The sequence below is a fragment of the Eschrichtius robustus genome, chromosome 7 (assembly GCF_028021215.1).
Source record: "Eschrichtius robustus isolate mEscRob2 chromosome 7, mEscRob2.pri, whole genome shotgun sequence".
NCBI lineage: Eukaryota > Metazoa > Chordata > Mammalia > Artiodactyla > Eschrichtiidae > Eschrichtius > Eschrichtius robustus.
In genome coordinates, this window is record NC_090830.1 from 77,084,814 (window position 1) to 77,112,714 (window position 27,901).

Consider the following 27,901-nt stretch of genomic DNA (forward strand, 5'->3'; position numbering starts at 1 on the left):
CACGCTGAGGATACTCACGCAGAGGCTTCCCAAGGGGTGGATGCAGGCGCCCTCAGCAGGCTGCAGGCTCCTCGATGATCCAGTACCCAGGCCTGGCTTGGTGACTGATAAGATGTTAGATGAAACAATAAAATGGAAGCCCTCCTGTCGGGACCTCCTGGCTCCTGCCCTTGAACTGGCCTGCAGGCCTCACACTGTCCTCACCCAGAGATGAGGGCCCAGTCCTGGCTCCTCACAAGCTTATTCCTGCCCTGGCCTCTTGCACATCCTGCCCTCACCTAAGGGACACACCCTGCTTCTATCTGCTTAACCTGGGTGCACACATCTGGCTGCACATCAGCAGCACCTAGTGATGGCCCCAACCCAGAAAGATGAAATCAGAATCTCTGCGGGTGGGGACTGGGGGCCTGGACTCCCCCAGATGATTCTGATGTGTGGCCAGGGTTGAGCCACTAGATGATTCTTACCCATGTAGGGGGCCTAGCTGACGTCCCATTCCTCCAGGAAGCCTTCCTGACTTACCCCTGTGCAGGTGATCATCCTCCTCTGAGGACCTGTGGGCCATGCAAGGAGCAGTCACTGGGCACTGATGGCAGCCTGCTTTGTGTGGGATGGTAATTAGGAAACAGAATTCAGGCTTTGCCCCACACTAGCTGCATATCCTTGGTCAAGTTACCAAACCTGAGACTCAGTTTCCTCATCTGCAAAATGGGCATTAATAATAGTGCCTACCTCATGGGCTGGCATAAGATGCTTCCACTGACCAATCCAACCTCAAGGACCCCACACCTCCCCTATGGCTCCTCTATTTCCAAAATCACAGGTTCCCACAAGCCCAGAGAGTGCACCAGTTTCTACGGATCTCCATCTGCATCTCCAACCTACTTTCTCCTGCATCCTGCGTGCTGGGAGAAGCTCCTGGGCGAGTCACATCCATCCTCACACTTCCTTCCAGGAAGACTCCTGAGCCTCCAAGTCTGACCTTGCAGGTGACAGTGAGAAACATCAAAGGGCAGAAAACCAGCCCGCACAGCCTCCCACCACCCAGGAGGTAGCTACCCTTCCTTAGTATCCATTCTAGCCAGAGGGGCAGAGTCTGCCCTGGCTCTGGGCTGGCATGGGAGGCATAACTAGACATTTATGCAGGGTTTTCAATGTTGAGAAAGCACTTCTACGTGATCCTTGTGAGATGACTTCTTCTCCTCATCTGCAGACGACTTGACCAAGGTCACGGTTAGCAAATTCTAGGGCTAGAGTTGAGAGTATCAAGAAATTGGAAACAATAGAAATATCCAAAAATAGGGAAATGGTTAAATTCATTAGAGTACATCCATATTGTGGAATACTCTGCAACTATTAAAGTTATGTCGGGGTGGGGGAGAGGGATAAATTAGGAGTTTGGGATTAAAATATATACAATACTATATATAAAATAGATAAGTAACAAGGACCTACTGTATAGCACAGGCAACAATACTCAATATCTTGTAATAACCTATAATGGAAGAGAATCTATATATATAACTGAATTACTTTGCTGTACACCTGAAACTAACACAACATTGTAAATCAACTATATTTCAATAAATTTTTTTTTAAGTCATGTCTTCAAATAATTTTAATGACATAGAGAAAGGTTCATAATAGGCTGAATAAAAAAAGCAGGACACAGAGTTTGATCTCTGTTTTGTGATACAGATGTATTTATTGGCCTATCTACAAATATACATTGCATATACATTTGCAATAATACCAAAAATGTTTCTAAGTTGCTTCTGGTCCTCCCCTCAGTAAATCAGGCCCCTCCTCGCAGCCCCACCCTCTCGGAGGTCTAACATATGAAGGTGAATAAGGGAAGCGTGCTGACCACAAGCCTGAACCCTGGGACCTTGTTTTGTGAAAAATGACACCAAGGGGGAGAATAATCAGAGTAGTGCCAGTAGGTGGTGTTTATAAAGTTTTTATTTTCCGTTTTCTTAAAAATAACATTTGATTTCCTTTATGCATGTGTGGAGTGTACTTGTTTCCTTAGGCTGAGTTAATAGGCAGATAAAGACAACACGAGGCGGGGTCCCCAAGTGGAGGCGGGGGGCAGGGGTGAATGTGAGGGGAGGCGGGGCACAGGGGAGAGGAAGAGGGTGGGGTGACCCACGGGACGCTTGAGTGCCCATCAATGCACAGACACAGTCTAACACTTTGTTTTTCGATTTTTTTTTTTAAAACATCTAAAATTACTGAGAGATACGATTTCAGCACTTAAATATATAGACGGAAATCCAAGCACTTGAACACAATTCTTAACTCTAAGCTCAGTTATTGCACATAACACAGTTTAAGTAGGCTTCAGGCTATAAAGCAATTTGCTCTGCTTGGGACTTCCTCGGATGTCTCCAGTCTCCTTTGGCACCCCCGCTGTCTCTTCCCTTTGACCCCTGCCAGCCCACAGCCTCACGATGATGCCGGGGGTTGGTTGATTAGCCATTCATTCTCCCCAAGGGCTGCAGGGGAGGCTTTGGTGAAATGGAGGGTTCCCATGTTGATCCCAATGGACCCCCACCCACGCAGGTGAAGCTGAAAGCAGATGGAGCTCATGAGAGGTGAGCGGGTGGCCTGCCCACTAAAACCAGGCAGGCTGGCGTGAGGACAGAAGTGTGACCACTGGCCACATGTGGTCACAGCCCCAGGGGGACAACGGGGGGCAGTCACACCCCCTCACACTCTCATCAGCTTCACCTCCCTCCTCCTCCTTCCTGAGCTCCCACACCTCCTTCCCCATCGCCCTGAACCCTCTCTGAGTGGTCTCTCAAGGCACATTTGTTCGCTCCAACTCCAATCTGCCCCATCTGAGACATGCCCGTCTCTCCCAGCGCCAGTGGGTAAGGAGGCCAGGGGTGGCCAAGGGCAGCTCCAGGGCCAGGCAAGAAACTTCTCTGAAAATTTGGTTGAGCTCTTTCCAACACAGCCCGAATCCCGCTGCCTGCCTAAGCCAGGGGAGTGGGGACAGGACAGAGGGAGGACACCGAGAAGAGGGACAAGGGAGGGGCCAGGTGGCAGACAGCTTGGTCAAGGGCACACATCCAAGGAGCTGAGGAAGGACCACCCTGCAACCTTGCTCACAAGGAAACCTGCACCTTGTCTGACAAGAAGTGACTTGGAGGTCTTCAGCCCACTGGGCACAAGCTGCTTGGGCTAACTTTGCAGGGGGCGGGTGTCTCGGTCCCAGAGAGTGGGGTGAAAAGCAGTGTAGGGGTTTCAGAGACAGGGCAATGCTGGACCTCTGAGTCCCACCAGGGTCTAGTTCAGCGCCTTTTGCTTTCTCTCTACAACATATTTACAAGGTCATAAAAACGTGCACAACCAGAAGACCCAGAGAGGGCATGCGCCCTCAGGAGGGGAGGGCAACAGTAAGAGGAGAGGGGCACCCCTCCCTCTCTGCCCCCTCTCCACCCCAGAACACCCCAGCATCCTCAACAGCCACGCCCAGGAGACGGTTCCAGAAGTCTGAGCCAGGGCAGAGGGGAGAGACAGACAGACTCCAGTCCTAGCGAGAGCAAGAAGTTTCAAGTAGCTCTGAGAGGAGCTGTGCTCAGACGGCAGAGGGCTGACGTGAACCGGAGTTTCCCTGAACTGAGCGGGGACCAGGGGAAGGACTGCACGGACAGGAAGGGGAGAGGGCGAGACAGGCGAGGGGGACCGGGAACAGCGTGACACCTTAACACTCAGAACTGTGCTGTGGAATGAGAAGCGGTTCACGGCGCTAACTGGAGTTTCGTTATTTCCCCCTAGGGAGGGCTTGTAAGATGTGGATTCCGGGGTGGAAGGAAAGAATCCGGGGAGCCAGGCTGGGAGGCTTGCCCAGGGAACCTTACCACGTGAACCCCACACCCTGCCACCACCCAGCACACAGGGCGCTCCTCCTCATATGCCAGGCCCCCAGGGGTGGTCCCTAGGCTCGCGCGCGCGTGCACAAACACACACACACACACACACACACACACACACACTGCACTCACCACACACCAAAGGGCATCAGAGGCCCAAATCCAGGCAAGAAATTCTTCACCAAAGGTGTTAAAAAATTTGCTTCAATAGGGAGAGAACGGGATAGAGTAAGGAAAAAAAAAAACATGGGGCACTTTCTCATCCATGCTGGCTCCCACACGGTAAGGAGATTTGGGGGAACAGTGAGGCACGGCCTCAGATTCTGGTTGCCCTGGACCTGTCCCCTCTGACTTTTCACAACCCTGAACACCTCAGAGCTTGAAAGGCCCTCCACTAGAGCAGCCCTAGGGGACCCTCAGAGGGGATGGAGGGCAAGCCCGGGGGCTGAGAGGAGTGGGGCTGGAAATGGCCCAGGGGTGCCTCTCTCTTGAGAAGGAGAGATGGGGAAACATCCTGGTCTCTGAGGGCAGAAGTTTGCAGCTTTCCACTGCTCCTCCTTCACAGGGTCTCAGGGACAATGCTTTCTGTTGGTCTGGATGGGAGGGGAGCATTTATTAAGGGGTCAGGGAGGACGTGGGTGCATACACTCACCCCTGGGCAAGACGCAGGCTCTTCACCTGCGGCCTGATCCTCAGGTTCCTGGAGTGGGGGACCCCAGCAATGGAGACAGGGGAAGGTGTGGTCCTCCCTCAGGGCTAGGGGGAGCTCACCTGCATAACCACCACCCACTGCCCCTACAGAACAGCCCAGACCAGGCCCCCACCTGAGAGCCACAGAAAGGGGCCTGAGCTGTCCCAGGGCCTGGCATTCAGGGGTGCCCCGTCTCCACTCCTAAGAGCTCTACCTGGATCTGCAAAGGCATACTCTCCCTGTCAAGCTGGCCCCTTCTCTTCCTCACATGGTCCACCCCTCCCCTCCCCAGCAGCTTGCCAAGGCCTTTTCCTCCCTCACCTCTCAGCTTCTGCCCCCAGCTCTTTCTCTGCTACCTCTGGTCACACTGGCTTGGGTTAGGAGGAGAGTCCAGCAAAGGGAAAGCGCTCACTGAGGCGGGTGTCCCAGCCCCTCTCATCTGAGTCTGGTGGATGCGTCACAGCCAAACTGGCCAGCAGACAGCTCCCTGCCCTCCCTCCCCTCTGCCCCCAGGGATGGTCCCTAGGCCTCATCCCACAGGCCAGGGCTTGACTCCAGAAGGGAAAGAGAGAAGGGCAGGGGCAGGAGGAGGGAGGACTGATTGAGGTGAGGGTAGCAAATCAGGACAAGGAATCCCAGGGTGTCAGGGTGGGCCTGGATGGGGTTGGGGGACTGGCAAGGGGGTATCTCATTTAATCAGTTTTGACCTTGCAGTGTGTGTATGTGTGTATTTTAAAACTAAAATGGGAAGAAAACAACTACAAGGAGGCCGAAGGGGCCTTTGGGTGACTCACTCTGCCAGTAGCAGTGTGGACCAAGGACACGTTTTTCAGTGCATGCCACACACACACACACACACACACACACACACATTCACACATCCCGGCCATACATGCCACACACGTGCCATGCACACTCACACTTCTGGTCCTCCCCGTTGGAGCCAGGGTAGCTTCAGACTGTATTTTCTGGATCTGTTCGCAATCTGCCTGCTTCTGTCCAGGTCTCTGCTGGCCTGTCTCCCCGGCCGTCAGCACCCTGGCCTGCCCCAGCTCCCCGCGGGCCATCTACCAGATGTAGCCTCCGTCATCCGCCTCGCCCGCCTCGCCCTCCTCCTCCGCCTCCTCGCCTGCTTCCTCTGTCTCCTTCTCCTCCTCGTCCTCCCAGCCGACACCGCTCCCAAAGTCCCCTGAGAAGCCCACGATGTCGTCTGTGAGGGGAACAAGCCAAGGGGCACGTTAGCATCCTGCTAGCAGGAAACCTTGCCACACCGAGCTGGGCCTCCGGCTGCCGTCCGGCCCTTACCGCAGTCAGGGCTCCCGTGCATGCGGGTGCCAGTCAGCTCCAGGCCCAGCTGGTCCACACACCAGCAGTCGCCGCCGCTCTGGTCGCACTGCATCTTCCGGTAGTAGCCATCCTCGTCACAGCTCGGGATGAAGACTCCTGAATGGGGCACGCCCCGCAGGGTCAGAGCAGGGGCCTCGGGGTGAGGGCTCTTCCCAGAGGCGGCCCTGGGACCTTGGGCTCACAGGGGCCCAGACCCCACCAGATCCCCGCCAGCCCAGGAACTGACCACCCAACAAGCTCAGACGTCCAGGGTTGGACGCCAGCATTTATTCCAGCTTGACTGGCCAGGAACAAGAAAACCTGCCTTTCTAAACCACCTGCTCAGCCCCTGCAATGGCTCCCATCTGCCTCCACAGTTCCCAAGTCCTGCAGGGTGACCAGTCTGACCTCGTTGTGCCAGACGCCCTCGATCCTACAGCTGCCCCTCTGCCTGGCTGTCTCCTGCCGGCAACGCCAGCCTCTCCTCCCAGCCCTCTGATTCTGACCTGCCCTCAGGCTGCTCCTCTGTTCACTTAACAGACATCGGCTGACATCCCCACTCCGGGGACCCGGTGATAGACTCTGCCCACTTAGTAGGGGTGAGATACATAGAAATGTTAACACCAGGCACCCCAGGACATGTGCCCTAAGGCCCAGCACACATGCTCGGGGAATGCAGACCAGAGAGGATTGCTTCCAGGAGGAAGATCCTGGCTTCCTGGCAGAAGTGGTACTAGTGCCTGCCCCCAAAGGCCACTGGGTTCTCAGTCAATACGGCTTTGCAGGGAGGTTCCAGTGTTTGGTTTCATATGAGTTGGTCTCACTGCCCAGTTAAAGGCCAAGCTGCACCAGGAGCTATAAGGCCCCATGGGATCTGCCCCTCGGACCTCTGTCCCCTCAACCACCATGCTCAGCCACACGGGTCCTTTCTGTGTCCCAAGAACGTTTTCCTGCCCTCAGCTCTGCTCCTGGCTACCTTGTTCTCATCCCTCAGGTCTCCTCTTGAACACCAGCTCCCCAGAGAGGCCTTCGCTGACCCCAGGCTGACTTCTGTCCACTGAGCTCTCCCTCAGCACCATACATACAGGAGCCACAACCGGTCGCTCTGTCTTTCTGGTGTGTCACCTTGTGGGTTGTGTTTCCCCAAGTAGCCTGTGTGCTTTGTGAGGCCAGGGACCACTACTGTCTTGCCCATCAGTTCTGACCTAGGCTGCGTTTGCTGTTGTCTCTCCAGGGCTGGCACTCAAATGTTTGCTGAGAACACGAGCATCTGCTATGGCGGGGCCTCCCTCGAGCTTTGCACACACCCTGGCTGAAGTAAATTGAACAGAGGGTTCTAGGAACCTTCTGTATCCCTACCTCCAGCCCCGGCAGGAATGGACACAAAATTAGTGCTTAAAACACACTTACTGAGGGGCTGGTTGGGAGACCTTTCCCCACCTCGAGGATAAAGACAGGAGGGGGTTTCCCTCTCCTGTCTTCCTAAGCCAGGGCCTCCTCTGAACTCAGCGTCTTCCATGATACCCAGGGGCTAGAGCCTCTGGGCCTCAGAGGGACCCCGGGGCACCCGACTCCTCCTCTGAGCCCAGCCCAGCCCCCTCACCTGGTTTCTTCTTGGCAGCCTCCTGGATCTGGATACGCTCCAGCTCTGCCAGGCAGGGGGGCTCTGCAGGGAGAGAATCAGCCTCTGATGGGGGCTGTCCCACGGTGCTGATGGGACTCACTGAGCCCCCTCAAGGCTTAGAAACCCAGTCAGAGGGCTCTGCAAGATGAAAATACCCAGGCTCTGACACAGGGCTGCCCCACAGTGGGATGCACTGATCCATCTAAGGACTCCAAAACTGGCACAGGGGCTCTGCCAGATAAGAACACCCAGGCTCCAACTGGGAGAGGCTGTTCCATGGCTGTGGGATGCGCTGAGGCCCCTCAAGAAGCCCAGGGCTCTCTGAGGGTATTGGCGACTCATGGGATGAGTAAACAGGATTCAGAAGAGGAGGTGAATGCACAGATTCCCCAGGGTGAGAGGGCCCGGGGGCAACATAAGACTGGAGGGAACATTAGATGGAAGGCTGAAAATAACTGGCAGCCAAATCTAACTTGTCTGTGACCTTGAGAAGTCCCCTAGCCCTTCCCAGCGGGGGCGTGGCTGGCTGTAAAATGAGATCAGCTCCCAGCCTCCTGCCCAAGAAGGCTACTGCACAGAATGGACAGCACGAGCTCCAAAGGCCTGGGAAGTAAAAGTGCTGGAGCTGTGCAGAGAGCGCAGGAAGGCTGGGCAGTTACGGGCAGTAAAACTGGTCAAAATACCCCACACTGGGGCTTCCCTGGTGGCGCAGTGGTTGACAGTCTGCCTGCCAATGCAGGGGACGCGGGTTCGAGCCCTGGTCTGGGAAGATCCCACATGCCGTGGAGCAACTAGGCCCGTGAGCCACAACTGCTGAGCCTGCGCGTCTGGAGCCTGTGCTCCGCAACAAGAGAGGCCGCGATAGTGAGAGGCCCGCGCACCGCGATGAAGAGTGGCCCCCGCTTGCCACAACTAGAGAAAGCCCTCGCACAGAAACGAAGACCCAACACAGCCATAAATAAAATAAAATTAATTTAAAAAAAAAAAATACCCCACACTGGCAGAGGGATTTGTGATTTACATGGTGCTCTGCACCCAGATTTTCTCACTTCATCTTCACAACAGTCTCCGAGGTATTGTTATCTCCCCATTCGGACGAAGAAACTGAACTCGGAAAGATTCAGTTGCCTGCCCAGTGTCCCAAACCAGCTTATGGCGGAACCCTAGAGGAAGCCCCAGCCTCGGGCCACAGCTGCTGTATATTCCCATCACACGACCACAGTGGGGACCAGGCCAAACACCAGAGGCAGAGCACGGGCTACCCCACCTCTGGCTGGTCAGCTGACCCCTCGGAACCTCAGTTTAACCATCGATGATGGTTATCACTTGGCCTAGATGATCTCTAAGCACATGTCCTGCTCTGGCTCAGGAGATACAAAGCTGACAAATGACGTTATATCTCTAAGGCTAATGATCACACGCATAATCACATATTTGGGGCAAGTACTGTGAGATGGGCCTAAAGGTGGAATCACTGAGAAGCCAGCTTAGCTTCAGCTTCTGGAACCCTCAGCCCCTTCCAAGCCCTCCAAGAGGCCCTAGAAATTTTACATTTGTAGTTTTTAATACTCTTCCTTAAAGCAGGCCTCCGAAAGTGCATAAGCTTCAGGACCCACAAAATCCACCTTGGAGGCTGCCAAGGAAGGGAGTTCAAGTGCTGGCTTCCCTGGGCTCCAAGAGATGAGGTGCTGAGAGAGTGCAGGAAGTAGGGGAGCAGGAAAAGTTCTGGGCATGGGGAGGTAGCCAAGAGCGAGCCACCCCGACTCCCAAAGACAGCCTGGAGCAAGGCGCAGAGCCTGCACAGCAGGGCCGGGGGCCCGGGGAGGGGCCACACTCACTCTCCCTCCAGAAGCAGAAGCACCACTCGGCGGTAGAAACACGGCCATCCTTGTAGGTGTCGCAGGAGTTGAAGAAGGGGCGGATGCAGACCTCGTACTTGTCCAGGTTGACGGCAGCCAGCTCTGTCTGGTCCAGGAAGAGGTCGGCACTGGTGTCCAGCTTGGAGAACATCCAGCCGATGGAGTCCTTGCAGCTGGCCCCCAGGCTCTTGTCCAGCCCTGGGGAGAAGGCCATGGTTCAGACCTGCTCAAGGTAAATCGCTCCATCCATCTGTCCATCCATCCCTCCACCTCTCTGTCAGCCCCAGCCCTCTGTTCAGGGTCAGGACAGCTCAGAATCCAACCATGGCGTTGAGAAATTCAAGAATGGCTGAAGGTCCATCCCTCTGCCTCTGCATAGGACTGCACCCAAACCAGTCAAAACCCTGTTTTGAAAGCCCTTCAGGGAAAATAATTCCTTACCTTCCCTTGGCTACCCATTTCAGGGTTTAGCTTCCTCCCACCCATTTTAAGAAGTTCTTCCTGTTAGCCATCCCAAATCCCTCCTGTCTGATCAAGCCTCCCTCCCCTTGTTCTGAGGTTTAGGTTCTTTTAGGGGCTCAGGGTCTGGCAGGAGGGCGCAAAAGTGGGTGCTCCCCAGTGCAGCCAGGTGGCCCAGCGTGCCCCCGTCTCCCCATCTCCCACCTCCTCCCCTGCAGAGCCACCAGTTCCTGTACCCCTGGCCGGGCGGGCCCCACTGCCGGCTGAGCCGTTCTGCTTGGAGTTCTCATGAAGGAGCTGGAACCAGTCCCGCAGCCGATCCCCCAAGTCAGCCAGGTCCTGGCCCGTGCAGGTCTCTGCAGTCGGCAGAACAGGGAGAAGGGGGTGGAGGGTGAAGGTGGGGTGAAGCAGCAAGCATGGTCTCAGCTAGGGGTGCTGCCCTACAGGCCTGGCGGCTGGGCAGTGGGATGCCAGAGGGAAGGGGAGTTGGAAATCAGAGGCTCTCTCTCCTCCTCTCCCACCTTCCTCCTCCGCCTCACTCCGTAGCACTAAAAACACACAGCGCAGTCTCCCTGTGATGAGGCCGGAGCCCTCCTGCTCCGTGTAAAGCAGACCTCCAGACCCACAGGTCCCTCAGGCCTGTCCCTGTCTTTGCTACTTCTCCCTGCCCACTGCAAACCTCTCTTGCCATCCCAGAGCCCTGAAGGAGGCGCCCCGGGGCCCTGGCAGTGAGCCGCCCCCAGCCCTAGCCTGGCTGTGGCCCAGCACTCATTACCTGGTTTGCCATCTGTGGAGGAGGTGGCGGCCTGCTCTGTGGGGCAGGGGCAGGGGCCGTCGCATCTCACCGTCAGCTGCTTGCTGCTCAGGCATGCCTGCTGCTCCAGCTTACACTGCACGAAAAGAAAGGTCGGGCTGGGTGACGGGGGCACTGCTAGGGGCACCCTCCAGCCAACCACGGCAGCCACATCTACCTTCCCCCTTGGAGATGGGAGGGACAGACCCACGGACAGCCTGGAGCGGCCCTCCTAATCCCCCTGGAGGCCACAGGTGTACAGTGGTCAGGGGCAGCAGGCCCAGGAAGGGGGGGAATCAAACGCTCCCAGGAGCCCCACTCCGCACCAGCCTGCCTCTCTGCACATTTGTCCTTCCCAGGAAACCCCCACCCCCTCACCCCCACTCACCCACCCCTCCTTGCCCTCTTGGCCTCTCCTCTTCCTCCCCACAGTCCCTTGGCCCCTAGGTAACCGGCTGTGGGCCCCTCCCTCATGGCCTTCCCACAGTCACCTCCATGGGCTCTCTTGATAACAAACAGCTACTGGCTATTGAACACCTGCTAATTCCCTGGCCTTTACAGTTTCGAGAGGGGTTCATCCATTCCTCGCCCTTCAAGTGTTTTCCCCTGGTCGTGTCTGGTTTCTCCCCATGGGATGACCGCTCATGAGAAGCGGGTCCTCGTAGCATTTTACAACGTGATCTCACCTGGCCCCCGACAGCTCTGTGAGGGAGGAATTGTGTTTCTCGTGCTCAGCAGAGAACACGGAAGCTCAGAGAAGCCCAGTGACTCAGCCAAGGCCACGGGGCTGGGCTGGAAGCCAGACCTCCCGATGACCTCCACCTCCCCACAGGGCAGCACTGGGACCCTCAGACCACAGCCTCCTGCCCAAACCCCGCTTTGCCCTCAGGTGGTGTGACTCAGCGCTCTCCTCTCTCTACCAGCTCCGCCTACGTCCTCTGTACCCCTCCTCCATGCAGCTTCTGCCCCTTTGCTTATTCTCTCTCTCTGCCTTATTCTCCCCGGGTGACCTCATCCCCTCCCCAACTTCAATCATCACCCACAACGGGTGACTCTTAAATCTGCATCTCACCCCAAAAGGGTTCCTAAGCCCCAGAACCCAACTCCAGCTAACAGTTCATGCCCTCCAAACACCAAGCAACTCCTCACAGCCAGCAGAAGCATTCACAATTAGCACCCGCATTTCTATGGTACTTTAAAGTTTATAAAATGCTGTCACAAATCCTGTCTCATTTAACCCTCACAAAAATCCCATCAAGCTGGAATTCATTCACCCAACCACCATTCCCTCCCACACTGTCATCTCACGGAGGTTACTTCCTCCTGCCCCAGAATGCCTGGTGCTTGCTGGTGAACCATCCTGTCCACGTGGATATCCACCCATGGGAAGATTTCAACCCCCAGCACCTGGACGACGGAGCTCCTTCCTTCCATTGCCCTCCATACTTTCATGAGGCCCTTCCCTCACTTACTCTGACTTGCAGTTACCGGCTTCCTCCAGGCCCCAGCCCCCACCTGCACCTGCCCAGGTCAGGGGCAGGGCCTGGCTCAGACTCCCGGGCTTGGTGCCCCTGCTGTGGTCGGCCACACTGAATGCGCCGACAAGTGCATCCGGCCCCACAGCAGCACTGGGAGCCCCACAGAAGGCCCAGCTGAGCTGTCCTCTCTGCTCCCTGCGGACTCCAGTGCACCCCACCCCCACCCCACCTGGGGCCAGGGCTCCTCACCACTGAGCTGTAAGTGTGGCCATCAGAGCCGCAGACGGAGGCGAGGTGGGCCATGTGACAGGGCTTACACATGGTGTCTTTGTTTCCATGGAGTTTCAGGGCAGGCTGCTTGATCCTACAGGAGCAGCGGAATGGGAGGGCACAGGGATGGAAGCAAAAATGAGAGACGGACAGGGCAAGGGAGGGTTCAGGAGACTGTTTCCAAAAAGAAGTTGCTCTTGGTGATCTACAGTAGATGCAGCTGCCTCCCTGCCCCTGCCCACCCTCCCATCACCCCCAGCCAGACCCTCTTCTAGCTCATAAAGGTGGAACCAACAGGGCAGGGTACAGACCCCCAGCTTCCCCTTTCCAGCAGGTCCCTCAGGTTGCAACTCCAGGTCCAAGTGTAAGATGTAAAAGGGACTCACACTTGCGTAAGGGGTAAGACCAAATCAAAGGTTGCAAACTGATGGCCCATGGGTCACATCTGGAATGTAGGATCATTTTGTTTGACTACCAAGGGTTTTTGTCTTTAATTGGGTTATTCATGAACATTTGCAAAATGGAAGAGTTCACATAAAAAAACCTGGATTTCTGGCCTAGTTAAAATGGAAGATATGGGAGTCCTGGTCTTGCATTTCCACAAGGCCTGGGCTCACCAGAGTGGTCTGTCACCAAGCTCTCTTCATGCATTTACATTACCTGCCAGGCCCCTACAGGCATCTAAGATTGCAACTCCAAGTCTCTGGTCTCTGATTCTATGATTAAGGAGAAAGGGGAGGGAAATGGAGCCTTCTCCAGGGGGTCTTGGAGTCAGGCAGGGTCTTCTCCTTGGGCTGGAGCTAAGGCCTCAAATGCCCCTCACTCCTTCCCTCCTCTGCAAGCCTCAGAAGCTACAACCTTAAATATTTCATGAAGTTGTTCCATGTCAGAGCTGGAAGGAACCTCAAACTATCTGGGCCAACCCATTTGTCTTACGGATATGGACACCGAGGCCCAGAGAGGAAATGTGCTTTTCCCTGGGTCCCACAGTTTGGTGTCTGATCTCATACAGTGTGGTGGTTTTGAAATATGTCCAGAGATTCTTTGACACTCCTCCCTTCAAAACATGGAACCTAATTCCCCTCCCCTAGAGTGTGGCAGTACTTAAGACTCGCTCCTAACAAATAGAGGTGGCAGAAGTAACAATGTGTGACTTCTAAGACTAGGTCATAAATGTGGCTTCCTCCTTGCTCTCTCTCCCTTGAATGACTTGCCTTACAGGAAGCCAGCTGCCATGCTGTGAGGACACTCAAGCATCCCTATGGAGAGGTCCCCTTGACTAGGGCCAACAGCCAAGTGAGTGAGCTTGGAAGTGGATCCTCCAGCCTGAGTGCTGCCTTCAGATGATGCAGCCTCAGCCAGCATCTTGACTGTAACCTCCTGACAGTCCCTAAGCCAGAACCATCCAATAGAACCACATCTGATTCCTGACCCTCAGAAACTGTGTGAGATAACACACATTTGTTGTTTTAAGCCACTAAGCTTTGGAGTAGTTTGTTCCGAAGCAAAAGATAACTGATCCTCTCCTATGTATTAGTTAACCCCTTGTTCTTTAAGCAAACCCCCTCCAGGCCTCCCACCTCCCCAAGGCCCTCACCTGTGCTCCAGCTTCTTGCGGCTGATGCACATTGCCCGCTGGTAGCCCTGGGCAATGCACACTTTGTGACGGCTGCACTTCACCTTCTGGCAGGGGTCCTTGGTGGTATCCAGGGCTGCAGGTACACAGAGTTAGGACACAGGTCACCTGGGACTCACTGTTAGAGAGCCCAGGAGCCCCCAGCCCCACTTCTGAGCTGGGAAGCCCCTCTCTCTATCAGCCCTTGATAACCAGAGCTCCTCGGCTTGGAAGTTCCATCCCCATTTGGTCTGGCTCCCCAGGGAGTGTCCAAAGCCATGATCAGGACTTGCCCTCTGGTCTCAAGTCCTCACGGGTGTCAGTCACCTTCCCCAACGTGGGAGGGGCATGTTACCTTCATCTCCTTGCTGATTGTCCTCCCAGCTCTTGATGTAGTCGTCCTAGGGAAGGACAGAGGGGGTGAGGGAGAAGGGAAGGGCTAAGATTTACATCCTAGAGCCGAAGTTCAACTCCAAGGCCAACAGAGGAGAAGGCTGGGCCACTGCTTCCGCATGCCAACTGCCACCATCCTCGTGGTTTCCCAGATGACCCCTGTCCACCCAGGCCCTGACAGCTGCCTCCCCCAGACCTCTATCCCCCTAAACCCATGTCCAGAATCTCTTCCAGCCTCTCCCCTAAGTTCCTTATTCCACACCCCCCATCCCACACTGGATGACGCAGGGGAGGAGAAATTGGGGTAAGTGTGCAAGGGAGAAGAGAAGAGAGTGGGGTGTGTAGCTGCAGATACATATGCAGTGGAGCCCCAGGCAGTACTCACCTCCACCTCCTGGGGATCGGGACGCAGCAGCAGGCCACGGGAACCGGAGCAGGAGGAGAGAGGGAGAGATGAGGATTTTAGGGTGAGGCCTACCCTCAGACCATGTGGTCAGGGCTCCCCAGGCCTCATCACGTGACTGTGGATGCTGGGCAATGGTCTTTGATTGCTACCGTCCTCTGACCTCTATGGCCTCCAACTGGAGAATAGTACTTCTATGTCTTTACAAAAGAGAGCTTAAGGCCTGGGCCCGCTGAGGGCTGGCCTTAGGAGCAGTAGAGGTGAGGCCCATGGCTTTAAGCGTGAGGCCCCATCCCTCTACTTCAGGCCCTGAAGCTGGTCCCAAAGGAACCAGCCCTGACCCCACCATCAGGACAGATGTCTGAGGGGCCCATACTGCCTGGGAAGTGATTCTCATGCCTATGCCCTGGCTGTTCCAGAAACACCCTCTCTCCTTCTACCAGGGTCCCTCCCTCCCTAGGCAGTTCCCTCCCCTGACACCTGTTTTTCAGTCAAGGTCTGACTTGCGTGCAGAACTCAGATGGTGCACTGAGAGAAAGGGGGACCATGGCCCCTCCCAACAGCTTCCTCAGTTACCATCGTCCAGCTGCAAATCCTCAGACTCAGAAGATCCTGAAAAGGCCCTCTGAGGTCATCTGTCCCAGCCCCTTCTATGTGCAGGAGAGGCCGGTAAGTCCAGAGAAATGACCTGACCCAGGTCCCACCGTCTCAGAACCCAGGTCACCCAACGCCCAGCACAGACCTCTCCTCTGGATACTGCACACTGTCGGGCACCCGGGGCACACGGGAGCTCTCTCCTCACCCTCCTCTGGCCACAAGTCCCTCCCCTGGGCCTGTGGACCCCACAGTGGCCAGAGGCAGAGCAGCTCCCACCCAGCCTAGCTCACTGGCATAAAACCCCAGCTCCTTCTGGTTTCCCCACTTTCCCCTGTGGAGTGGAGGCAGCAGCTGAAAACCAGTGAACAGCTCCCAAGGTGCTCCCGGTAGCAGCTCTGCCAGGCAGGCAGGAGAGGGCTTCTCAGGACTGGAGGCTGGCAGTGCCAAGGAGCCAGCTGCCGGCCTCCTCTGCATGGGGCTCCGGGTGCTGGAGGACAGGGGGCAGGGGAAGCCACGTGCAGCTGCCTCCTCGTCCTGAGTCCCACCCAAGGATCAAAACTATGCAAGGATGAGGGCAGAGGCCACACTGTGGGGTAGGGGTGGGAAGGGACCAGACTCCTGTCAGGCCTGGGGAAGAGGGCATGGGGGTCCTGCACCAGAGGGCACCCACAGGGCCTTGAAAGCCCAAGGGCTCTGAGGCCTCTGATGTGTCCCCTGGAAGTTGACAAGCATCAGGAACAGGCAGGGGCAAGAGCCCTTATCAACACAGCCTCCTGGGCAAAGGCCAGAGAGGGGCCATGCCGATCAAGCGGTTGGCATCAGACCCAGGTAGAGCACGCTGGGGTCAGGTGCAAACCTGAGTGTGTGCTTCTGCACACGCACATGTGTGTGCATTCATTTGGGTCTTCACACGTGCACACTCATGGGCATGTGTCCCAAAGCACCTGTGTGTGTAGGCATGCATGTCCTCGTCTGTGAGCATCTGTACCCATGCACACACCTGAAGCAACAGTGTGTGCTGGGTGTTTGTAGGAAAGGACACTTCAAGACAGTTCACCCAGTGCCAGTTGATTTTTATCTAGAAACTAAGTAACAACCCACATATGTGTCCAAGCAGCCAAGTGTCCTGCAGTCCTTGGACCCAGGAGCAGCAGGAGGAAAGCCACAGGAGGGGCTTCTGGAGAACCTGGCCTGGGCGGCCCCCTGGACGCTGACAGACCAGCCCAGGCTCCTGGCTCAGGCACCCACCCAATTCCACAGGACGTGGCTGGAACCCTCTTGAGCCCCTGGGCAAGCTTCTAAGAAGACCGCCAGGCAGCCGACTGGGAACTGCGGCATAATTTCCCTTTATGCCAGGGCCAAAGGAGGCTAGCCCAGACCCAGCCCTTCTTCTCCAGGAACTCATCAGGGTGGAGGGGTCCCTCCCCTGGTGTCCACTCACCACAGATGGGAAATGAGGCTGAGCATGGCCAAGTAGTTGAGGCCAGGGTTACAAGTTGGGGCAAAAGTAGGGACTGGCCTTCATGGAGTTGGGGTCTTCCCATCTGCTCCATCATCCTCTGGAAGGGGAGTGGGCATGAGGTTGTGTGCACACCAACAAGGTCTGTGTGCCCCAGAACCGACCCACACCTAAACTGGAGCAGGGAGGGGTGTTAGCCGAGGGCCTCGATGCCTGCTCATTCCCTCCCTCACTCTGGACCTAACCTGATGCCTTAACCTCCAACCAGGCTGTGAGCAGAAGCCTTTGGGACTCAGAACAAAGAAGGTTCTCAAAGGTCAATACCAAGAATTTCTGATTAGAAATCCAGGGGGGAGTGGGCTGGGGGAAGAGAGAGTTCTAAGAAAGGGCTATTTCACCATCCAGCTGCTTTGTGAGAGCCCTGGTGGGGAGCCATCTCCACCTACCCCAACCCAAGTGAGGCTAAGACTCCCCCTGATTCAGGATACAGGGATTGAGCCCCTTTTGTATACAAGGGTTGCCCTGGGTTCTAGCTAAGCTCCTTGTCTCCGCTGTGGTGGATGAGGTTGGGGGAGGCCTAAGTGGTTCTGGATCCCAGGACCCTCACTTCCAGGAGAATGGGAGCAGCCAGCCAAAGAGGGGGATGAGGAGGAGAGAGGGCCCTGGAGTCACACAGAAGCCCACGCTCCCTTACCAGCGTACCTTGGGTAAGCACCTTGGCCTGTAGGAGCTCAGCACCTATCGCCTGGACCACTCAGAGATTAAAGGAGATGGTATCTGAAGGGTGCCTGGTGTCCACAAAATACTCAACAAATAAAAGCTGTTATAGCAGAAGAGACCAGAGACTTCAGGTGGAAAAAATGGTGGAGGGACAGGAAATGGTCAGGGAGAGGCCACATGAGGGGCCCCTGCTAATAGAGAAGAGAGCAGCCACCACTGGGAGAGCAAGAGAGCAGTGGGGTGTGAGGAGAGTTGCCCCCAAGGGGTCTCAGTGAGAGGAGCAAGTCCTGTCCACTCCACCTCCTGCTCTCTCTCCAGCCTGCCTTCCCCTCACCATGCCCACTGGTCCCACCCTAGCAACCCCGGCCTCACTTACTGCAGCATCTCCTCTGGGCTCTCCCTGACCCCGCCCACCTTCCACACCGCTGCAGCCACAGGAATCTGTCTAGAAGATAATTCTGATCATGTTTCTCCCGCCTTAAAACCCTTCGCTAAATATACAGCTTGCTCTCATTTTGAAAAAAAATGTTTAAAGATGATTAGGTAAAAAGGATTCATATCAAAATGTTAACAGTGGTTTCCTCTGGGGGAGAGGAATAGAGAATTTGGGCATCTTTCTGCCTTTTTCCAAGTTTCTAAAATTTCTACAATGAACATGTATTAGTTTTGTAATGAAGGGGGAAAAAAACCACAATAAATATTATATTTAAAAACCCTCCCAGGGTTCCCTGTCACCTACAGAAGAAAGTCCATCTTCTCTGAGTCTCTTCCTGTCCCCATGTCCTTCCAGTGGATGTTTCACTCTGGCCAGGCCTCGGCACAGCCTTCTTTCCCCTCTGGAATGTATGTTTGCATCCAGCCCCTGAACTTCTATTTATCTTTCAAAACCTGGCTTTCACACTTCATCTTCCCTAACCTCGCCCCGTATTTAGTTTTCCTTCAGGTGGACTGCACCTAGTAGAAGTTTATTACTGCTCTGGTTACACCAAGCAACGCCACTGCTTCTGCCCTATTTAGGTGGCCAGTTCCTTGAAGGCAGAGACCATGTAAAGTTCACCTTTCTATGCCCAGCACCTAGCAATAGTAAAAATACCCTAATAATAGCTAACGTCTTCTGAGCAATTACTGTGTGACAGGCATTGCGCTACGTGCTTTGCACTCATTGGCTCATTTTACTCTTCATGAGAATTTAAGAGAAAATCACTATTATCATCCTATTTCTCAGGCGATAAAATTGAGGTTTGGAGAGGTTAAGTGACTTATACAGGATCACACATCAAGAGCACAGCAGGAGAGTATTGGTACCCCCAGAACTGGGATTCCAGAATCTGTGCCCCTATAACCAGGACTCTGTATTGCTCCATAAATTTTCACAGATAAAGAAAGTCCCAGGCCAGGACTGGACCCAGGAGGCCCAATCCCAGCCCATGGGTGGTTTCTCCCACCACACCAGCTCTGCTCCAACCCCTAGGCAGGGAGTCTTGTAGCAGAGTAGAGAGACTGGCAGTGGTGGGGGAAGACACCTGGGGGCCCCCCTTCTCCAGGCATTTCCAGAACCCTCTTCACACGCCCCTGGTTTGGCTGGTTTGGAGCTAACCCATCTCCTGCTTTGATCTCAGCAGCTCAGCCCGGTTGCCATGGAGACAGGGCCCACTGTGCCAAGCTGGGGGAGAAACGGCAGTGAGTGCGCAAGCCTAGTGGGGCTTAGGGGGCACATGCTGGGTGTTTCCAAGTGCTGTTTACTTCCTGTCATTTTAATTAGCACCCAAATCACCCGCTCACTTCACAGCTTGAATTAACCCAATCTCCCCCAGCCTCTCCATCTGGTGGGGAGGATGGGACACAGCAGAGAATCAAGCAAAAGAAGAGCAGCGCCCCAGGGCTAAAAACCACCTGGGCAAATCTCCACGTGCCTCTTTGCAGCACAGTGTGATGGAGAGACAGACACCCCCCACCCTTGCCCTGGCGTGGCGTGGAATCAGGGCACTGGGTACTGGCCTGGCCTGGCCTCTGACTGCCAACAAGACTGTGGCCTAGAGAGCCTTGCCCTCGCTGGAGCCCCTTCCCTCGCCTATAAAGTAAGGGTGACTCCCTTGCCTTCCTCCCTGAGCTGCGGAGGGACCCAGTGCGATAACGGCTGTGAGAGCACTCTGTAAACTGTGAAGCTCTATACTTGCAAAACTCACGAAACAGGAGCACTGGAGCTGGGTTCTTCGGCACATACGGTGGGAGTCTGGGGGACAAGGTGGACGAGAGGCATTTCTGGGTCTCACAGTCACAAGGAGCCTCAAACGCAGACTTCTGACATCTCCAATTGAGGCGCTACAGCCAGAGGCACACCGACAGGACCGAAAGATGCGCATCATGAGACTTCAAAGAAACCACAACTTCTGTAACCCTATTATGGCATTTCTTCACTTTTTAATAGATCGAGAACCTCTGAAAACGGAAGTGAGCCAGGCCTCTCTCAGCCTCTGAAAGGCCCCGTAGCTGGCCTTATTTTGGCCTCATTCCTCAGGCGAGGGAACCTCTGATGGAACCCAGTCCACTGAGAAGGCCCAGGAGTGGGGAAGTTGTAGTTGGGGGCCCCTCCTACCTCTCCCTGCAAAGAGCCGGGGAGCACAGAGGGAGGGACCCAGAAAGGAACAAGCAGGGGTGAAGTGGGGCCCGCCTGGCTCCTTCTCAGCTGAGGCCTGACACCCCTGTCACAGGCCCAGGCGGAAGGCATCTTGAGGAGGCGGCACCCTCCACATGGAGGAGGCTGGGAGGGGGGCAGTCATTAAATATTTGCCCCTCTCTCGGAGGGAGCGGCAGAGGCTGTTGGGCCTGGACAAACAGACGGAGTCAGGCATCTGGCAGACTCCCCGCCTCCCACCTCCTCTCTGCTCGGAGGAATTTCCTTGGAGGACAAAAATGTGCTTATCATTGCCCGCGTGCCAGGAGCTCCACCTGGCCTCAGGTATGCCCGCGCTGACCCCCCATCCCCACATTCCGCGGGGCCTGAGCTCTCCACTGCTCTAGGGGCATCTCGGCCCCAGTCCTTGGGTTTCTGGTTCAGGCAGTGGCCCCAGGGGTCCATAGAGGGCAGATAACAAGAGAGAGGTATAGGGGAGTGTGGGCCTGGAGTTCTGTTCTGAGCTGCCTCAGGACCTCTGTTTCCTTTCTGGAACATGAGTTGGGGGCAGGATTTAAATCCCAGGGATCTCTGAGGAGGGCCAGACACTGGAGCTGAGAAAACACAGACATGGGGTTGTGAAAGAGCACATGGGCTTGGGTGTGCTCGGTTCCTTTATCTGTAAAACGTGGAGGCTCAGCGCTCAGTGCTTAATGCTGCTGAGGCGCCGCAGTTCTGCTCCCCCACTCTCCTAAACTGAGAACTTTGAGAAGAGGGGAAAAGGAGCCTGAACAAGTTCAGACTCTTCCACGTCCTCTAACCTGTGCAAGGGAGCAAGGGATCAGGGAAGGAGCCAGCAGCTTGCGTCCAAGCAGGAGTAAGACACTGGCCCGGCCTGGCTTGTCCTTCCTGCTGTGTGCAGCCTTGACCTCTTCTCAGATGTCAGGGAAGAGAGCCACAGGGGCAGGATGCCCTGCCTCAGGGAACCTGGTCTCCACGTGAGGAAGCCCTGTGCTCACTCACCCACAGGTCTGATGGGTGGGTCACCTGCTCGGTGGGCCCATTGAGGTGGGGGGAAATTTTGAGCCCCCTCCTTCCCAGGAGAAAGGGGAAGGCTGGCTGCAGCCAGGTCCAGGCCCACAGACACAGGGGAGAACAGGGAGGCCTGCGGGATAATGTTCCTTCACGGCAGCATTTACTCCCTTATCCTACAAATGAGTCATTGGAGTCAGGGTGCCGGGGTTCTAGCTGTGACTATCCCAACCCTTCAGGGTCCAGAAAGAGGAAGAGATCACCCCCAATAGTCAGCATGGCTCAGCCCAGAGCCCCAGCTCTCCCTTTGCCCTCTACCACCTGAATCCACAGTGCTGCTACCTGGGGAAAAGAGGGAGGGGCCGAGGACAGGTTAGTTGAGACCCTTCCTGGCTCTCCTATTCCACGGTGCATATACTCATACTGAGCACCTACTGTGTGCACAAAAACCCCATGCAATGCTCTGAGGACGGGGTGGTAAGGTCACAAAGCAGTCTATCCCCAGACCCCCCCCTCAGGGACCTGCCTTGGGAGGAATGTGATAAACACCAGCAGAAGGACTCTTGAGATACAAGCCCACAGCGTAAGTGATGATGCAAAGCAGCACCAACATGTGCCAAATGTGTTTATGACCAATGAATGCTGCAGCAACCCCAAGGAGGGGCTACACATACAACTGAACACTGGCTGAGCCCTCAGGGGGTCAGAGGCTGCGACATTTCAGGAATCACATCACCCTACAGCTTGCAGCTGGGCCTGGGTCTGCCCGCCAAGGTTAGACACATTTTCCCTGTCTATAGCCCTAAGAAGACCCACATTACACTTACAAGGGAACCTACACAGTGGCGGTATGGCCATCCTCAGCCTGGTGTTTGCCCCAGGATGCCATTAGGCCTCATTTCTCAGGTTTCTTGGTCTCTGGTTAATACATACTCAACCCTGACCTGGCCACAGATACCTCCTCAGGAGCAAAAAGAAAATCCTTTTCCTAAACCCAAAGTCCTGATGCTCAGCTTGTGGCAAGGGGGTGGTGGGGCGTTAGGGGGGGTGGGGGATGTGTGCAGGTGGAGGGCCGTGGACGGGCTCTAGCGCCATCTTCCGGAGTCACAGAATGACAAGGGCTGCCCATTAAACCAAGGGAAAAATCAAGGGCCAGAAACTGGAAGTGGTTCCCCCAGGGAGGAAGACAAGCTGAGTACCCTCCCAGGGCCTTTGGGGCTCAGGGTAGGATAGAGCTCTTCCACTCCTCCAGACAGCCCTCTGACCTTCTGGAGAATGGAGGGGGTGGTGTTGGCTGGCCATCCTCTGCAGACTGCCTGGAAGTTGAGAGGAGACTGAGATGGCCTCTCTAGGCAAAGAGTGCTCTTCTCTCCCTCTCTTCCCAAGGCCTGGAGCCCCGCTGGGTGTTCAAGAGTCTCTCACTGCACTACACTGCTCTGGGCGATGCCAGCCCCTCCAGTGTGGGACAGGATTTGAAACCAAAGTGGAGGTGGAGGAGGAGGAGGCCAGGGCAGGACCCAGCCTCCCATCCCCAAATCCCAATGATGGAATCCATCCTGACCCAGTTTGGGGTTCTTCTCACACACCCACACTTATCCATGAACACCTGTGCAGCTCATTCCCACACTTGCACTGGTTCAGTAGTATGGGATGGGGAGAGGGGAGGGGTGGTAACAAGGGAGCCCCTTTGTGGCTGAAACTTGCTACTGGCCTACTTGGTGTTCATAAAAACATGAGAATCCTAAGTAGCCAGCAGGCGATGTTTCCCTGGGCCAGACCCCAGGTTCATGGTGAACACAGGCCTAGAGGAGGTGCTCAGATCTGCAGTGAATGAGTGAATTAGTAAACATACATCGGTGTCATTCTCATGAGGCATGGTGTGGGCTAGCCCCAGAAACACTGATCCATCTGGTGGTTTTTCTATGGGGTTGGAGTTTCTTTCTATATTGCCTGAAATGGATGCCCCCCCAGCCCTCTGACAAGATGTCTTCATGTTTACGTGTCCGTTTCGGTCTCCTAGACTGAAACTGAAGTTCAGAGAGGTTATGTGACGTACCTGGCATAATGTCGCCAGGCAGTGGCAGAGTCAGAACCGGAACCCAGGCCTCATGCCTCTCCTGGGTAGAGAGCTGCTCTGGAGGGTCGCTAGGCCAGGCTGGTGGCAGGCTGCCAAAGACACTGAGAGCCTTGGCCCCCCCCTTCCCAGGAGGTGCTGCTCCTGCCCAGGCATCCTTGAGCCCATAGGGCACAAGCCAGGGTAGACTCTTCTTTTCCATCTCCACTAAGGGTTAGGCTTAGAGTTCTCTAGAAAGCAAAGTTGAGTTAGAGGACCTGGGTTCAAATCCCAGCTCTGCTGCTTACTAGCTATTTGACCGTGGATAAGTCACTCAGCTTCTCTGTGCCTCTGTGTCCTATGTAGGGTGGACTATAAGGTAACGGTAACTATCTCACAGGTTGTTGGAGGGCACAAGAGGCCACAGGGATGAAGCGCTGACTGCAGGGACTGGCAGATGTAAGCACTCCCTGCAACCAGTGATTCAACACGTGCTAACTGCGTGCCTCCCGGGTGCCCAGCACTGTGCTGGACACTCATAAATATCATTAAAATGTAATGGAAGTGGAGTACAAAGCAGAGAAGAGCCAAGAAGAAAAAGAACGGTCAGTGCTGTCCAGCCAGCTCTTGGAAGCTGCCAGGAAGAATGCAGGAAGAATGCTGCGTAATGGGCCTGTCTCCTCTCAAGTGTCCATCTCTATCTACCAGGCTCTGGATGCTCTGTTCCAAAGACTGCGGTAAAATCCACCCACTTCTGCAGGGAGTGAATTCGGAGATAGTAGCACTAGGGAGTAGGGCTCCGAAAAGCCCAGGCCTGCACAGAGCAGGGCACAGCTAGATCCCCATCTCCTCTGACTTAAAATTCCCTCCTCCCGGCAGCAGGGCAGAGATCTATCCTGACACATGTGAGAGCCCCGCGCCCACTGGAGGGGAGGATTACTCTGCCAGTAAATCCTTCACAACACCCGACCCCCCTAATAATCCTAGCGCTCAGAGGAAGAATGCTAAGCTGAACTCCCCACTAACCAGCTCAGACCAATTCCACACTGGAGCAAAGGCCCACGCTTTCCTTCTCTTCTTCGTTCTCCTGACCACTTAGACATGATTCCCTCAATCTCCCCCCTCAATTCAGTCCAACCATTAAATGGAGACATTTCCCTCACCCACACTATCGACTCCTTGATCCTATTCCCCAAGAATATTCCACTCCCCCTGCTTGCTTGCCTCCCTTCCACTGAGGCAGAGTGGGGGCCCTGCACCATTTTGTGACTGATTATCAACAAGGTTCTGACTCCATCTGGCAATGCCTCAGAGGTTCAAAAGAAACTCCTACCTCTCTTTTGAGAAGCGAAGGAGCATATTTTCAAGAAAGCTTGCCTGATGAAATGTACATAAAGCTGATGTTACTGTGTCCAACTAGAGGGCCTTCAGTCCTTAGGGTGGGAAGTGGGGCCTCTGCTGACAGGGGAGGAATGAGAACTGTATGCAGTCCTGGCAGAGCCCCTGTGCACGGTCTGTGCACTGCACAACTCCAGGGGGCACCATTCACACTATGGCACCCCTAGAGTTATGCAATGCAGTGGCTCTGAGCTAGCAGCCTCCTGCATTTCTGCAGGAGCTGCCAAAGGATCCCTATAGCCAGGTCCTCCTGCCCAGCCTTCCTTGTCTTCCTTCTCTCCCTGACCCCGTTCTCCTATAGCCAGGGCTACCTTAAATGGGGTTTTAGAGGAAATCTACCCTATAAATGCCTGAGGCCACGCAAACCAACACATGCTTTGAAGTTTTCCATGAATCCTATGGGGGCAGGTCCTGCAGAATTTCATTCTGGTGGCTTTCTTCTGATGAGCATGGGAGGAAGGGGGAAGTGATTGGCATCAGTACAGGGAGACAGGTGGGCAGCCCTGTGCCAGGGGGTCATGCAGTCAGTCATCTATCCTCACCCACAGAGTTGGCTATTGGAAGTCAGTGGAGGAAGGGAGGTGGGTAGGAACCTTTTATTTTTAAACCTGTACTGTTCTGATTAAGCATTTCTTTTCCCTCTGACCTTCACTAGGCCCATTTTGGAAGATCAAACTGCCAACGAGTCAGAAGGAGGCCTGGACAAGTGACACATGGATTCAGGATGGGCCAGCCTGCTGCCACCCTCTCGCTGCTGTGGCCGGGCTGCTTCCCAGGCAGCGGCAGGAGACTGCAGCTAATCTGTGCTGGGCCTGCAGGGGACGTGGAAAAGGTCTTGCTGGAGCTCCAGGCTCCTGTCACCGGACCAGGCGTGGGGTGGGGCAAACCGCCCACTCGGGCCCAGGCCACTCAGCCCGGAGGACCAGGCAGCATGCGAGTCCTAATGAATTACAACCTACCCGTTTGACTTTGGAGATAAACAGTCACTTGTTTCAGGGTAACAAAAAGATGCATATTTCTGCCAGTTTCCATCATTTGGCTGGATATCATATGAAGCATGTGTGTTTTAAACACATTGCTAAGGAACTTCTGGATGCACACAATTTAAGATGAGAAAGGTCACGGTGTGGCCTGTGTTATACTAGGTGGGTCTGATGAGAGAATCTGGGGAATGAGGAGCAAGAATTGGGGTCGTAGGAGAGATTTTCTGGGGACAGGGTGTTGGAAAGCACCAGATCGCGGGGTACCATCGTTCCTCTCCTCCGGAGCATCCGGGCCCATCCTGCACCTCACACCCCCGCCCCGACCCTTCTCTGGGTCCCAGCCACGCCCTCTGCCCTCCCCTCCTCACTCCTACTTCCCCTTCTGCGAACACGGCAGGCTTCAGTTTCCCCTCTGATCTACAGGTGCCCGTAAACAAAGTGCTGCAGCGACGCCCGCTCCTCCGCAGCCGCCTCCCCACCCCCTACCCCGCAAAGTCCGGCACAAGGTTAAGCCTGGGTTCCATCGGGCGTCCCCGAAGGGCTCCCATACCCAGCTACTGGGCTCTCCCCTCTGCTTTTCAAGTCCACTGGGCTAGGGAGTCTTCCCTCCAGGTTGGAGCTCCCCAACTTCTGGGCCGCGCTCCCCCATGAAAGGTTGGTCCTGGAAAACCAGCCTCCATAAGTGCTCGCGTCCCTCAGCATGGGGACCCCAGACCTGGCTCTGGGGGCCACCCAGAGGTGGCCTCCGGTATTTTCACTGCCTTCACCAGCCCCCCCATCACGGACACGCCTTTCACCATCTCGCCTTAGGAGGATTGCTAAGAGCGCCCCCCGACCCCAACTCAAAGCGCCAACCAAGGGCCCTGTCCCCTTCTGTCTCTCCCTTCCCCAAAGCCCAAGATGAGAATAGAAGGCAAGCGCAAGACGATGCTACCGTCCCCGCCGGCCCCACCCAGACCAGCCCCTTCTGCAGTGGCCCGTATGTGGAACCTGCAGCATCCACCCAGCTGGGGGACACCTGGGGATGGCTCACCAAAAAAAAGAGAGGAGCAGGTCGGAGGCCCAGGCAAAGCCAGGGTCCCCGCCCCTCCCTCCCTACTCCCCTCCGCCCCCTTCCCCCCGCCCCACTGCAACCCGCACCCCTCTCCGCTCCCAGCCTGAAGGGGAGACCTCGTCGCTTACGCACGCCCCCAGAGCAACTCCTCGCGCTGGGCGGGTGTGGGACTGGGGGTCCCAAGCCCGCCAGCTCCCGGACTGGGGAGTACATGAGGAGGGGTCTCAGGAGCCCGGTGGGTGCTCGTTGTTTACTCTTGGTGCAATTAACCGGCTGGGCTGCGGGAGCCTGTGGCTGCGACGTGCAGCCGCCACTCCCGGCCCCAGGGTCTCTGCTCCAAAGCTCCCTCCCCAAACCCCCATCCCCAGCCCTCGGCCCTCTCGGCCCCGCAGACTCACGTCTCGGAAGCGGTTCCAGTGCTTGATCTTGCCGCTGTACTGCGAGATGGACGACAGCCATTGCTCGTCCTCCATGAAATTGCCGGGGGTCTCGCCCTCCTGGAGCCTTCTGGCGTCGCCTTCGGCCAGGGCAGCTACTGTGACGAGCAGCAGCGGCAGCGCCAGCCGCCCGCAGCCCGGAGCGTGCATCGTGGTCTGAATTCGACCTGGGGTGGGGGAGTGGGGGTCTTGACTTCTGCAGTATTTTAATGTCCTTCTTCCCACCCCGCAGTTGGGGGAGCAAACGCCGTCGTCTTCCTCAGCCCTCCTCCTGCGGTCTGACTCCGGTGACAGACGGATAGTGGGTCGCAGCTGAAATGTGACCTGGTTAGGAGATGCACTTGTCTGAAAAAAGCCCAGCGCCGGACGTGGAGAGGAAGAGAGAATCAGAGAGGCTGCGCCAGCAGGGGCCGTGTCTGTAACTGTAGCATCAGCATCACGTTTGACATCATCATACCTGGTTTAAAAAAAAAAAAAAAAAAAAAAAAGGAGGGGGTAGATTTCAAAGGGAAGCGCTAGATCAGAGCGCCAAACGCCAGCCAGCCGCCGCCGCCGCAGAGCCCAGCCCAGCCCAGCCCAGCACTTAGGAAGTTGCAGACCTTGGAATCCAGATCTGGAAATGTCCCTGCTGTCTCTCCAAGGCTGGAGAGCAAGAAGGGTGCCGGGTCTCCTCAGGGAAGATGGGAGTGAGGAAAAGACGAAACTCTCTGGTTACATAGCCAGGCTCAGGTGTCTAAAAGGGAATTTGGCCACAGACACTCT

The 27,901-nt window shown here is 55.6% G+C and overlaps 1 protein-coding gene across 1 annotated transcript; it reads right to left on the minus strand.

The window, feature by feature from the left end:
- Positions 1–1,715: 1,715 nt before the first annotated feature.
- On the minus strand, positions 1,716–27,901 carry SPOCK2 (SPARC (osteonectin), cwcv and kazal like domains proteoglycan 2). Its single transcript, XM_068547766.1, has 12 exons — positions 27,739–27,901; positions 27,101–27,596; positions 14,775–14,783; positions 14,352–14,397; positions 13,979–14,093; positions 12,361–12,475; positions 10,616–10,730; positions 10,077–10,196; positions 9,361–9,579; positions 7,502–7,564; positions 5,878–6,015; positions 1,716–5,782 (listed from the first exon to the last, which is right to left on the minus strand). The coding sequence occupies exons 2-12, from the start codon at positions 27,287–27,289 to the stop codon at positions 5,640–5,642; spliced, it is 1,272 nt and encodes a 423-aa protein (XP_068403867.1). The 5' UTR covers positions 27,290–27,596; positions 27,739–27,901; the 3' UTR covers positions 1,716–5,639.